Source organism: Diuraphis noxia, unplaced genomic scaffold, assembly GCF_037042655.1.
Source record: "Diuraphis noxia isolate RWA-SAM2 unplaced genomic scaffold, SU_Dnox_SAM2 contig0002, whole genome shotgun sequence".
Classification (NCBI taxonomy): Eukaryota; Metazoa; Arthropoda; class Insecta; order Hemiptera; family Aphididae; genus Diuraphis; species Diuraphis noxia.
Genome location: NW_028301712.1, coordinates 34092666 through 34105625, shown reverse-complemented (window position 1 = coordinate 34105625; position 12960 = coordinate 34092666). Strand labels below are relative to the sequence as shown.

The following is a 12960-nucleotide window of genomic DNA, read 5'->3' as shown; positions in this document are numbered from 1 at the left end:
AAAATAAAAATAAATAGTTTTAATATTACGAGCTGACCTAATTAAATTTTTTTATTTAAAATGATGTTAAATTATTTAAGTTTAAGAAAGCTTAAAAAATTGAAAAAGGTCATTATTAATAATTATATGTTAAGAGGTATTTATATGATTACTATCATAAAATTTCGTTTTCATAATAAAACAATTTTATAATAAGTTTTTAGATCTTCCACCGTTTTAAAATTATGAGATTTGGTTAATCTGATTTTATTTATGCATTATTTATAAAATTTTAAAGTGTTTACCATATTTATAAAATGTAATCGAGGCGTTTTTTTTAAAATAAACTTATGGTATGATTAATAAAAATTTCCATATTCTAAAGTTTTTACTTGTGCATATATTCATAGGTATTTAAAAAAAAATGTCCGATCAAGTAAATAACAGAAGAGACATTAATCAATATCAAAACTTTTTTTACAAAATTAAAATAGGACTTGCTAAAGTATTACAATTTGTATCACAGTGGAATAATATCATCAAAGGTGACTTGGTATGCTGTCGTAGTTTCATTATTATTATATCAAGTCCTTTTTTTTAGTACCAAGTATGTTGATACAAATCTGATGGATGCCAAAAACCTAAGTTTTTAAATATAATTCTGAATCTCATAGCGAGTACTAATAAAAATAATTCTACACTTGAAGAAAAAGCTGATAAAAGAGGTATGATATCAGCCCTATTCACATAACAAATTAACAACAGATTTTCTTAGCTTTAACTAAGCTAAAGAACGGAAAATCTGATGGTGTTGATGGGATTTTTTCAGAGTTTTTCCAACAATTTGGGTCATGCACTAGATCATGGTTAGTCTCTTTCTATAACAACATCCTAGAAAATAAAAAATCCCAAAATAAAAGCAATTTGTAATCTAGAAAATATCCCCCACAAATTCATCGGTCCATCATGTTTCTGAGTGTTAGACACTGTTGATTGCACATTTTTTGAAAGGCTAACAAAAATCAATCGAATCTTTTGTTATATATTTGAATAATGCAGTTAATTAATTATCTTTTACTTTATTATTTCGTTATTTCTTTTTGATTTTTTAGGAATATTTTATGTCAATTCCTATAATTTATATTCAAGTTGGTTACCCCAACTGTTATGAATTTTTATAAAATTTGATATTGTGTTAGTCGTTAGTTTTTCGGTTGTTAATAAACTAAACTAATTTAAACTATAATATGACGTCAAACAAGCTCACAAATGAAAGGGTGGTAAAGGTTAATAATTTTTTAGATTAAGATAAAATGAAATATAAACATGAATTAATTACCTTCTTAAGAGCTTACGTTTTTGTTTATTGAACATTAGCATGAAATACTGGACATTTAATATTATGTATCATTATTCAGGTTTGAATTGGAAAACTAAACGATGTTCAACGACGTAATGTAATGATTGGACATTTTAATAGAGAAATTTAATCATTGCATAATTGGACAGCATAAAGAAGTCCTCACGAACTTGGGGAATGCCCATAATAATAAATGTTATGCTATGTGGTAAGTACCTACATTTTTTATGGCTGAGTATAGTTACAAATAATATATATTGTTAAAATTAACTATTATTTTGTGGATATAAGGCTCTTTGTTTTTGAAAAATATGTTTTTATAATTTAATCGTTTAAATATACTACATATTACTTTCAGTAGGCAATTTAAATAGATTCTATATTGTATTTTATCAGTCGCATGAATCATAGCTATTATTTAAGTTATTTGGTTAAGTGACTGAAAAGTTAATTTAAAGTTAAACTTTAAGTTAATGTACTTCTTGGTGTATAAAAATTTAGTATAGGTACGATATACCTGGAACATACATACATGATGAATTCAAATAGTTATAAATTTGTTACCTACTTGGTGAAAAAAAAATAGTAGTATTTATAGAAGATTATGTAAAATTAATAACCTCAAAAAATCATTATTTTTGAATTGAACTATAAAATATTTACTTGTGTTGCATTTCAAGAAAAAAAAAATTATAACTTCTTTTGAAAAACCGCGGTTATTGTAGTTAAATATACTAATATTGATAATCAATCAATTTTTCAAGTTTGTTTAAAATTTATTTTTTCTGAACACTATTTAAGTTGACAAAATTACCTACAAGCTATGTTTGTTATAAATTGTATATTTTTAGATTTTGAGCGTTGAATGATTACAAAATTATCAATATCACAAAAACGTGCAAATTTTATAGGCAACAGTAATAAGATAGAAGAAATATTCAATTTTAATAGTTAAGAATTAAAAATTTTTGAAAATGTTAATTGATAATAAATTTTAGCAAAAGTAAATTCAACCTATTGTACCTGTTATAATTGAAAACGTAATCGCTTTAATAGCAATTCCATTAAATGTACTCATAAATTTAGGCTGTCAAACTGTCTTTGACCAGAATTGCTGGTCATATATAACGATTTTATATCTTTTATATAAAAAGTTACACTTAATTTATAGTTATACTACCAGTAAATATAGCTTGTATACCTTGCTGGTTATATATTTTTTCGAATGGTTTAGAACGTTTGCTAAGCACATTTTTTCTTGTAAATATACCAATAAAAATATAGTCATATAAACATATAATATGTGTATATAATTGATATATAAAATTGGATAAAATTTTAAGCTTTAAAATAAATAGTATACCAAGTTATATTTTAATCGTGTTCCGTAGCTTTGACTGATAATTTAATAATGGAGCTTAAATGAAAAAAAAAATTATAAAAAGTTGATTAATATACATTTAACTTCAATTTTGAGGTAATTCTTCCTCTAAGGTTAGTAGTGGAAATAACAAAAACAAATTATTGCAAGTTGCCTTTGTAAATGCCATTTAGATAATCTATAGAAGCATTACTTTTATTTCGGTATTTTTACTGTTTTTTTTTATTTTTAGTATCATGCATCCCAATTTCGACGGAGCACTAAAAAATTAAATATAATTTTAATATCTCTGACATTTTGATGCGTAAAATATTTGATCATTAATTAAACATTGTTATTTTCTAACAATTAATATTTCTAATTGTTTAACATAATAATGATGCTGCTTGACTGAGGAATGTATTTAAAATATAAGCACATTATTTACCCTTTATGAGCATACATTTATAAAGCACATTTCAATCATATTATATTTTTAACAATGGAACTTTAATTTAAACATAAGCAACGTAAATTGTTGTTAATTTGCATTATATTTCATAACACTATAGACACCTTCTCTAATTTAAATTTCAAATAGTTATACCTATATAGGTGGACCTAATTTATTCTATTTAATTTTTTATAATTACCTCAATTATAAAATAAAGTCTCAATACTTTTTTTTCTGATCCTCGATATAATATTAAAGTATTATTGAATAACATTCCCTTATCATTTTATTTATACTTGAGCCAACAATGGGTCAATATCTTAATATTTCCAAAACAAATTTATCAGCCATCAATCTAAATTACTTAATATTAATTTTAACTAACTTTTCATATTTAGTATTTTTCTAAATAAATATAAATTTAATTAAACAACTTTTATATCGTTTATATTTCCCATCAATATCTTATATTATAATATTTTGTTTATAATCCGATATAAAAATGTATACTCATCATGTTTCTGTGTTAAAGCTGGTGTGTCCAATTTAGAAATTTATTTAATACTTATACAGCAGACCCATTAGCTATTACAATTAACATCACCACCTCCCAAGTATAATTTTAAAATCAAAGCTCCCAGTTCGCATTAAATGTATTATATTACATAAATCCCTTTTGCAACTCATATAGGTATACGATATACGTGTTAAAAATTTGTGGCCGTGCTAAGCCGTTCCAAATTCGTACAGTATTAGTGTTCCAGTTGATCACTTTCTGTATGATAACTTCCATATTTTGGTTTGTATCTAACTTCACACTAAACTTTAGTCTTAAGATCAAATCAATTGACCAATTAACCACCAAACATTACAGATCGTTTAACTCCAAGATGTATTCCTATATAAATAACAAATCTCAAACAATAAAAAATTCATAAATCCCAAACATCGATTCAAGAGAAAATATTGGTAGAGTTTTATTAACCTAAAATGTATCACATCGGGTTCCATCACTGGTTGGCCTCCCTCCTCATATTATTCATAGTTAAAATATATATAAACCATCATATTTACTTATTGTGTTATTCCAACATATCTAAGTGAATCCTTTTAAGTAAAAAAAATAATAACTGTTTTTATAAACGTTGTGTTTTTGCGATGTCATCATAGTTATCATACAGGTATTAATTATTTTTATAAGAACAATAATGTTGTATTGTGCATTTAAAAAAAGTTTTTTTGATTGCGTTATATTATGTGATGTATTTATCCATACGAATAAGTTTGTGTGTTTTTAAAATTATTCTAATTAAACTTGAAAACTTTTTTTAACAGTCATTCTTCTCATACACCGTTGGTTAAACTTTAAATGTCAATTACTAAAAAAAGTCAGCCTAAAAAATGTATGACAGAAATGGTTATTTTTTTAAGTAGTTGGTACGAAAAAACCATCAACTACTTAAATAAAAAAAAAAATGATTTGAATTTTAATGCTTAGAAACATGAGTGTGATGAAATAATCATACTCCATGATGAAACATTATTCTGATTTTAGATATTATATGTGGTGTGCTGAAAACTACGATATGGAAACATCAATTGAGATAAAGGATTTTAATGATTTTGGACTTACCTTTGTATGGCACATACGATGTCAGTGGGTTTGAGTACGAGCACGAACGTGATGAGATAGCATAGCAGTATGCCTGACAAAAGTACGTATGAAACTTCTCTGCCGGCGGCCTTTACTATTGGTGTGTGATTGTGTTTGATAAAGACAGAAATCACTAGCACAGTGATGGAAACACCTGCCACGGACAGTGTCATCGCTCCAATGGCCCAACTGCTTCCAGCTCGTAAAAATGCTTCCGGAATATCCAAACACCGTTGACGGCTACTGTCGGGTAACGTGCCCTCGGGACAAACTTCGCATCTGGTCTCGTCGGTTGGTGAACGGATCTGAAAAGGTGGTCACGAATAATACTATATTATCATGCTATATAGTTTCAATATGCATAAACAGGATAGAATCCACAAACAACTAAATTGCTCGTCCATTATCAATTTAATTGAAACAATTGTTCCTGACTCAATATGTACGTTTTATAACTAAATTGTATGCACATGTCTGTGTTTAATTGTATCACAATTTGTTAATTATACTGAAGGTATCAACTATTATATTCTTGTCTTTCAGAAGTAACATATGCTAACCTAGACGAGTCGTGTATTGCTTCCAATTAAAAATGTGTACGATTAAAAAATCAAATAAATTAAGTGTTCTGTAACATCCATGGTCCATGTTAATTAATACGAATATATATTTTAGATTAATATTCAGAAATGTGAACAAATAAATAATTTTGTAACTATTATTAAAAGAAAATATATGATTATGATTTTGAAGTATGATCTGTATGAATATAATACACCTACAATAACTATTCGTATTTAAATTTTAGTATAATATATACTATATAAGATAAGCAAAGTTAAGACTATGTTAGTATTAGTTTTTCTAGTTTATAGCAAATGGAAATTTAAATGAAATGTGTGTGTACTTGAACATTAAATAATAAATAATTTTCAGTTACAATATTCCTGTATTCTATTGATTTAGTTCATTATTTCATACTAAATGTTTTTAAATTGATGTATACTACTTCGGAATACTACGCATGTAAATAATTAAATTCTGCTGAGCAGAAAATCAACAACACACAGTGAATTCTCTTAACTAAACTGGAAATTATTAAATACATTACAGGCCGTTTGAAAAATTATTAAACATTCAAAACATAATTATTACAGTTGATGATTTTACTTTTCTTGAAATTTCAATTAATGAAGCAAGCTTGTACTAAAAGATTTCAATTTTTTAAGCCCTGTATACTTACACGTCGTTCCAAAGAATTTAAAATGATGTTTGTTATAATTTATTTTGCATTTGAGTTTAAATTTTAATTTGTTATGGATTTTTGCTATAGTAATTATTTGCAAATAACACGGTACAATTAAGTATATAAAAACTGAATCTAATGTTACCTTTTAATATGTAACAGTAACATATATAGCGATGAAATAAAATAGAAAATCACAAACTAAATTATATGCTGTTTTGAAGTATGGCTGTATTATATTGACAATTATTAGTCGTCAATCGACTACTATGAATCAATAACAATTGACAATACATTAATCTTAATAAATAGTATTATATTTTCAGTATTGAAGTTAAAAAAGTGAAAGTGAAGCTTTAGTAAACTCAAAAAATACAGTTAAGATAAAAATAAATAAATTATACTTAGAGGTTGAATATCATAAAATAAACAACTGTTAATTTTAAAATGTATTGCAACTGAACGTATATTAGGACGGCTGAATTGGGTTTTAGATTATAGAACGAATAGTTTGCCTAATAAAAAATAAAAGTATAATGTTTAACTCAATATTATCATTATGTTGATTTGAACACTAATGATACCATAATATAAATAATAGGTAACCATGTAGCTGATGCTTAACATTAAATCAAAATAAAAAGATAAATTATAAATATTTTTCTCTCGTATGAATTTTGTTAAATAAAATATTTAATGGTCCCTGGTAAATATAATATTTACGTCGAAAAGCGCTAATATTATTAGACGCATAATCATCTAATATCCTTATAGTAAAATTATGTGTGGCTGAATTACTGTTCGACATTTTGTTTCAGAACAATACAATTTATTTTACGAACAATAGGTAAAAAAAAAACTATAGGCTTGTGGAAAACCTATGTAGAATATTAAAACAAAAAAATCTGAAAAAAAATAAATTAAAATGTTTAATTATTCACGTAGGTAGATTTTAAAAAAATACGATAACCTCATATGACGTTAAAAAAAATAAAACAAACGTATCAAATACTGGAGCTTACTCTGAAACGATATGGTATAAGAATAAAAATGAATACGCATAATTCTACCTAATATTTCTTATTTATTTGTATGCCTAAAACGATGCCAATGGTTTTCGAATACATCAAATAATGAGTTATGGAAATGATATCGCGTTATTGTTTATTTTCTTTATTAAAAACATTGTCTTGCCTGATATTGTGTGCAGTTGAAACAGTGCCAGCAGCATTTTTCGCCCTCCAAATATTGCTTAGCTTGGCCTTTTTGGCACGGCAAACTGCAAATGGATTCTGGTGGATTTGATGAGTCTGTTTTGAACCGCATCTCTTCGAAGACAATACACATATACATAATATTTAATCGTTAATATTAGCTTATATAAACTATTTTACAATATAACATACTGGGTGAAGATAAGTTAGTCAGATTTTGAGTTTTGTTTCAATAAAATTGAATTATAAAAAGAAAATAATTAGTGACATTAATTTTTTCCAAAAAATAAATACATATATTATTTACTTTTTTTAGGTTTCTTTTTATCTAAAATGACAACCTTCTATATTTTCATTTTAAATAAATGGTTTTCTGATAAATTCGATTAGATATTGATTTAACAATTTATATAATTTAAAAGCTCTAAGAATGGGTGGTGGAATGGCTAGAAATAATATTCATTTTTTTTTTTTTTTTTTTTTGATAATAAACTATTATATTATAAAAATGTTGTAGCGCTAAATAACGAAATGAAGAGAGATAACCACTATGAGTTAAATAGTTGTAATTTGTTAACAAAATATTGATTTTTAGATTTCATTGTACTTTTTTTCGTGAGTAGATATGGCCATACCGTAAAAATGTGAAATAATAATGTTTTCAATTGAATAAAGAATTCGTTTGAAATAAAGGTACCTAAAAATTAGCTTTCAGTAAATCTTTGTTCCTATCCGAGTAAACACCAAATATAAGAATATTATAATACCTACATGTTTTTTTATTTCATAAAAACGAGTAAAATTTTTTTTTTTTTAATTATCCCGCGGCAACTAAGGCCATTGGGAAGGGGGTAGTACTGTAGGTTCTTATGGAAGTGTAGGTTGGTTTTACACGTGGGTGAGAGTTTTTGGCAGAATTTCTATTGGGGCACCCGTAGGTTCCTGCCATGCCCCGGAGTGGGGGATGGCGGCACTTGTTCTCCGGACACCGTGACTTGCCCGGAGAAAAATGCCGAGTATAATATTATAAACAGTATAATTCATCATTATATTAATGACATACAGACATTTATGTTTGGTACTTTTTATTTCAAAACAATTAAATCCGAGTTTTATTTTCATTATTTTCGTTGTTTTTTATACTTTAAAAATTGGCAAGAGACAAGAAGTTAATAATTATTTATACCTTTCTGAATAATGTTTAATGTGAATATTTCACATTAAATCGATTTTCATTGACGATATAAAATAATTACATAACACAGTATTTCACTAGTAATAGTTAATAGTTTGCAATGAATTATAAACTATCTTAGCCAGACTTGTTGTATGTATAATGTGTAGGTATATCATACAATTGTGTAAGACAGTACTCTATACTATGTCAGCATGACTGACGTATGAGTGTCTTCATTTTTAAAAACGAATCACCTACAATATAGCGTATTAAATGCGTGCATAATTTGGAGAGAAAGTTCTAGAATGTGCACGCAAGACCAAAGTTAAGACATAATATGCCTAATAAATATATTTATAAATTTATACAGGTACATATAATATCATATCGAATGCAAATATGCAATACCCCTTGACCTAAATCACGAAAACAATAATAATTTATACGGTTTTTGTTTTTGTTTTTTTGCTTAATGCCCCGATAAAAATCAAAAGTCAAGTCATTATTACAAAATGAGTACAAATCAATCGCTACTGTTGTATCTATATAGTATAATTCATACTATAGATAAAGCTACAGCGATAATATAAATATTTTTAACAAACATCTCAGTAAAAACGCTATAGATTAGGTACACATTTATTATGATTTATTTATGGTGTACCTACCTATAATGATTTACTATTTAGTATAATTATATTAATTGTTCTTATTTTATATTTTTATCATTGCTTAACAAATCGTATGAAAATTTATTATGTGCGTTTTTATATGTTTCAAATGATTTATCATGTAGAATTTTTATATTTAGTGGCTATATGCTATATTTTTTTATCAAAATTATTTTTTACGAATCAATTTTAGAATCAGTTGTAAAGCTATTCCTACCAATGTAATGTAACTTTATGATTTTTAAATTATATCAATGTTTACCTATTCTATTTTTAAAATCTAAAAAAGTATACATGACATTGTTCAACAGTCACCTTATTTTTATATATATTAGTGGCATAGCGTGGCTTAGTGGTTGTATTCAGTCACAAAACGTGTTCTGAGTGCAAGCATCATCGGCAGGGCTAGGATTTGTATGCAATAAAAAATTGTAAAATATGCATTTTATTTACCAAAATATGCATAAATATGCATTTTAATTTCTATCTTAGATTTTATATTGACCGACATACTTTTATTAATTGTGTTTATCTTTCTCCGTCAAACTATTCAATCTTTAATCGCATACTTATTGTACCATAGGATTGTATTTATAAAAATAAAATCTGTGTTTGACAAAAAAACCAAGTTTTATACTTTAATCAGTAGAGCTAGAATTAAATATGAAATATTAATATTATTATTTTTTTTTTTAATTTGCATTTTATTAAAAAATAATTATAGCAAAGCGATTACAAAAAATATTAATATTAAATTATAAATATTAATTACGAAATATACTATAAAACATGCATTATTCGCATTCTTATAATCGAAATATGCAATAATATTCATTTTATTCAATATATGCATTAATATGCATTTTATCCAAAATATGCAAAAACATGCAAAATAAAAACACCACCATTCATCTCATCATAAGGGGATTCGTGGACATTACTGACAAAATCAATAATCAGAAGTCGCAAAAAAAACAAGCTGTTGCATACAAATCCTAGCCTTGATCATCGGTGTCAGTAGTTCTCAGATGAATGACCGCCCAGACTTTTAATGACAAATCATTGCTACACTTCATGTGTTTAAACCAATCGTACCTTCCCCCTTACAAACTTAATAAAAACCTTCAAAAAGTTAATGGCCATAATGTCTGGCTTTAAGATTAATATAAATACATAAAAAAAAAAAAATACAAAATACAAAATTATAATTAATAAAAGTGTCATCAGGTAGATTTTGGTTTTATTTATGTTTTACTTGTCTGTTGTTTTAAAGGGGTTTAAAATTATTTAGTTGATTCATCTATAACTGACCATATAATATAGTTAGGTGGGATATGTGTGTATTTATTAGGAAATGTTAGAATATTCATAGAATAAACATTTGTATACATATAATTATATATTTTATAAGTTTCAGTTGGTAATTTGTAGCCTGAGTGAAGTTTTTTCTAAACAAATTTAGATTATTTTATCAGTTATCAGTAGGTATTATTATAATATAGAGATTAGTTGAGACATAAGTACATAACTAAAAATTAAAACAAATCAATAAATAATTTTTATTTGTCCCAAAACAGTATCATAGAAACAACATTGGTGATACTCCAGACTCGATATGTCTGTGTGTGTGTATTTATATTTATTTTCGAATCCCTGGTTATGACAGTGAAAGCTGGGAAAGAATCATCTATAAAATTAATCCTAACACGTTTCAAGCACAATATGATGTATTAGAGTGTCAATGTGGTTGGGTGACTGATTACGTACTTGATATTGACTTCATACCTATCCAAATCAATAGTAAATGATTGTTATTTGGTATAAAATTACGGTAAAAATATCGTACCAACCGCACTCTGCAAACTAACGTTGTTCTAAATTATTCTAGTGTAAGTATTTAAATATCTATTCTTGACTCTCTTAATATATGATACACAGTTTTACCACTGTCCACTATTTATGATTATCTTATTTATAAACCATTATTGGTGATTTCAAAATTTCATTATACGATTTGAAGATAAAAATTGATGAAAAGACTTCAAATAGTCTATTGCATTGTTTTTCAAACAAATATATTTATTTATTCAAATATTCGGTAAAACATTTTTAGAATATTTTAAAAACTATTGAGTTTCTACATTATCTGCATGCAACTTTTATTTCATATCATTATTTCCAAATACTGTTTTTTAAATACTGTTGTTGAATTCAAAATAACAAAATAATTACGAAAAAGATAAACATAAACATGTAAGGTACATTATTAAAACAGGATACAATACAGAGACTTATATATTGGAATGTGAAGTAATTTACGAGTTATGAGTTTTTTTACCAATCATTACTTGCTCACGAAGTAAAATAACGCAGGAACTTGCGATAAAATATTTATAAGTACCCTCAATGGAATAATAAAGAATTACAAATGAAAACTTCCATTGTGCGTATATCAGTTCGTAATAAATCTAAATCATGTAGTTTATTATAAAAAATTGAGTATTAGTCATACTTTAGTTGATTATAAATTTATAACTAAAACATGTGTCTTAATTATTTGTATAATACAGTTATTAGTTGTATTTTGTATCTAGGTGTCAAAGTTTTTTTTTTTTTAAAACAAGTGCTTTATAAGGTTAGGTTAGGTTAGGTTTGCAACAAATGTAGACTGTAAATGATGTAGGTAATCGTAAAACTATGAAATAACTGACCAAATGATAATGTTAGATATTTAAAAATAATATAATTTTATGTAGATTACTTGGTAATGCTAATCTATAGATACTATTTATGATATTATTATTAAATGTAAAAAATAATATTATTAATTTTAATTTGTTTAAATGTTGTTAATTTGAACATGAATTCAGCTATGTTTATGACTATTTAATATTTACTACCAATATCATGAATTTTAAAATGAGAAATATAATATATAATTATTCATCATATAGTTGTTGGGCTACTTAAACTCAAAATAAATAGAACTTAGAACTCATAAGTTTTTTTAATGATATATGACGAATTAATGTAATTATTCTGAAATTTGAATTACTTTCAAATTGCTTAGTGTCTACACTTCAATTATTAAGTAGGAAAGAATCTGTGCAAGATTAATACATTTCATATTATTTCAGTGTAGAAAGGCTGGAAGGGTTGCATAAAATATAAGCAATTAAAAACTCTGAAACACAGTCTTACATAATATTTAAGAATATAAGTAAACCAAATATTTCTGTTTTATTTACATTAGGGATCTTAAAGTGATACAAGCAACAATTTTACTATAAAATATAGTTTATTGTTTGTTTCTTTTTTTTTCATAATTAATACCTCGCTCATTGAAGACTGAACTCGCATTGACACGTTTCCATAAAAAAGTGACCAAAATTTAATTCCCATTCAATATCACAGATAACATTTTTTAACAAACTATTGTTTATCCAATAATATCGTTAACCAATACTTAAGCTTATCAAAAACGGAGTTCATACAATTTTCAAAATATAAATAAACTGAATCTAAAAGAAATATTGTCTTGAAGCTATTTATAACCATCAAAAAATAAATAAAACTGAGTTCACAATTATTATTATTTGATATTTATTATTATAGTTCAATGTTCTTAAATCTGCAGAAAACCAATGAACGAGTGGTTTATAAAGAAAAGAAAAAACAAATTAATGCGGTTCAAGTATCAACACAACGTTTGTATTATTAGAGACTGTCTTCATTTACCCCTTGCAGAATATTATAAAAATCACGTTCGTATAATCAAAATAAAATATATTCTTCAAAATATGTTGTTTTAGAAGATTCATGATCTCAGTAAAGAAATTAAAGGA

General features: G+C 25.7%; 1 protein-coding gene across 3 annotated transcripts in view; it reads right to left on the bottom strand.

The window, feature by feature from the left end:
- Positions 1-12960, bottom strand: part of mtt (mangetout) — a 195398-nt gene that overhangs the window by 41192 nt on the left and 141246 nt on the right. For all 3 annotated transcript variants that reach the window (XM_089220730.1, XM_089220729.1, XM_015513341.2), the window contains 2 exons: positions 7248-7381; positions 4787-5112 (listed from right to left, as the gene is read on the bottom strand). In XM_089220730.1, the coding sequence (XP_089076856.1) occupies positions 4787-5112; positions 7248-7381 (460 nt within the window). The remainder of the gene's footprint in view (positions 1-4786; positions 5113-7247; positions 7382-12960) is intronic.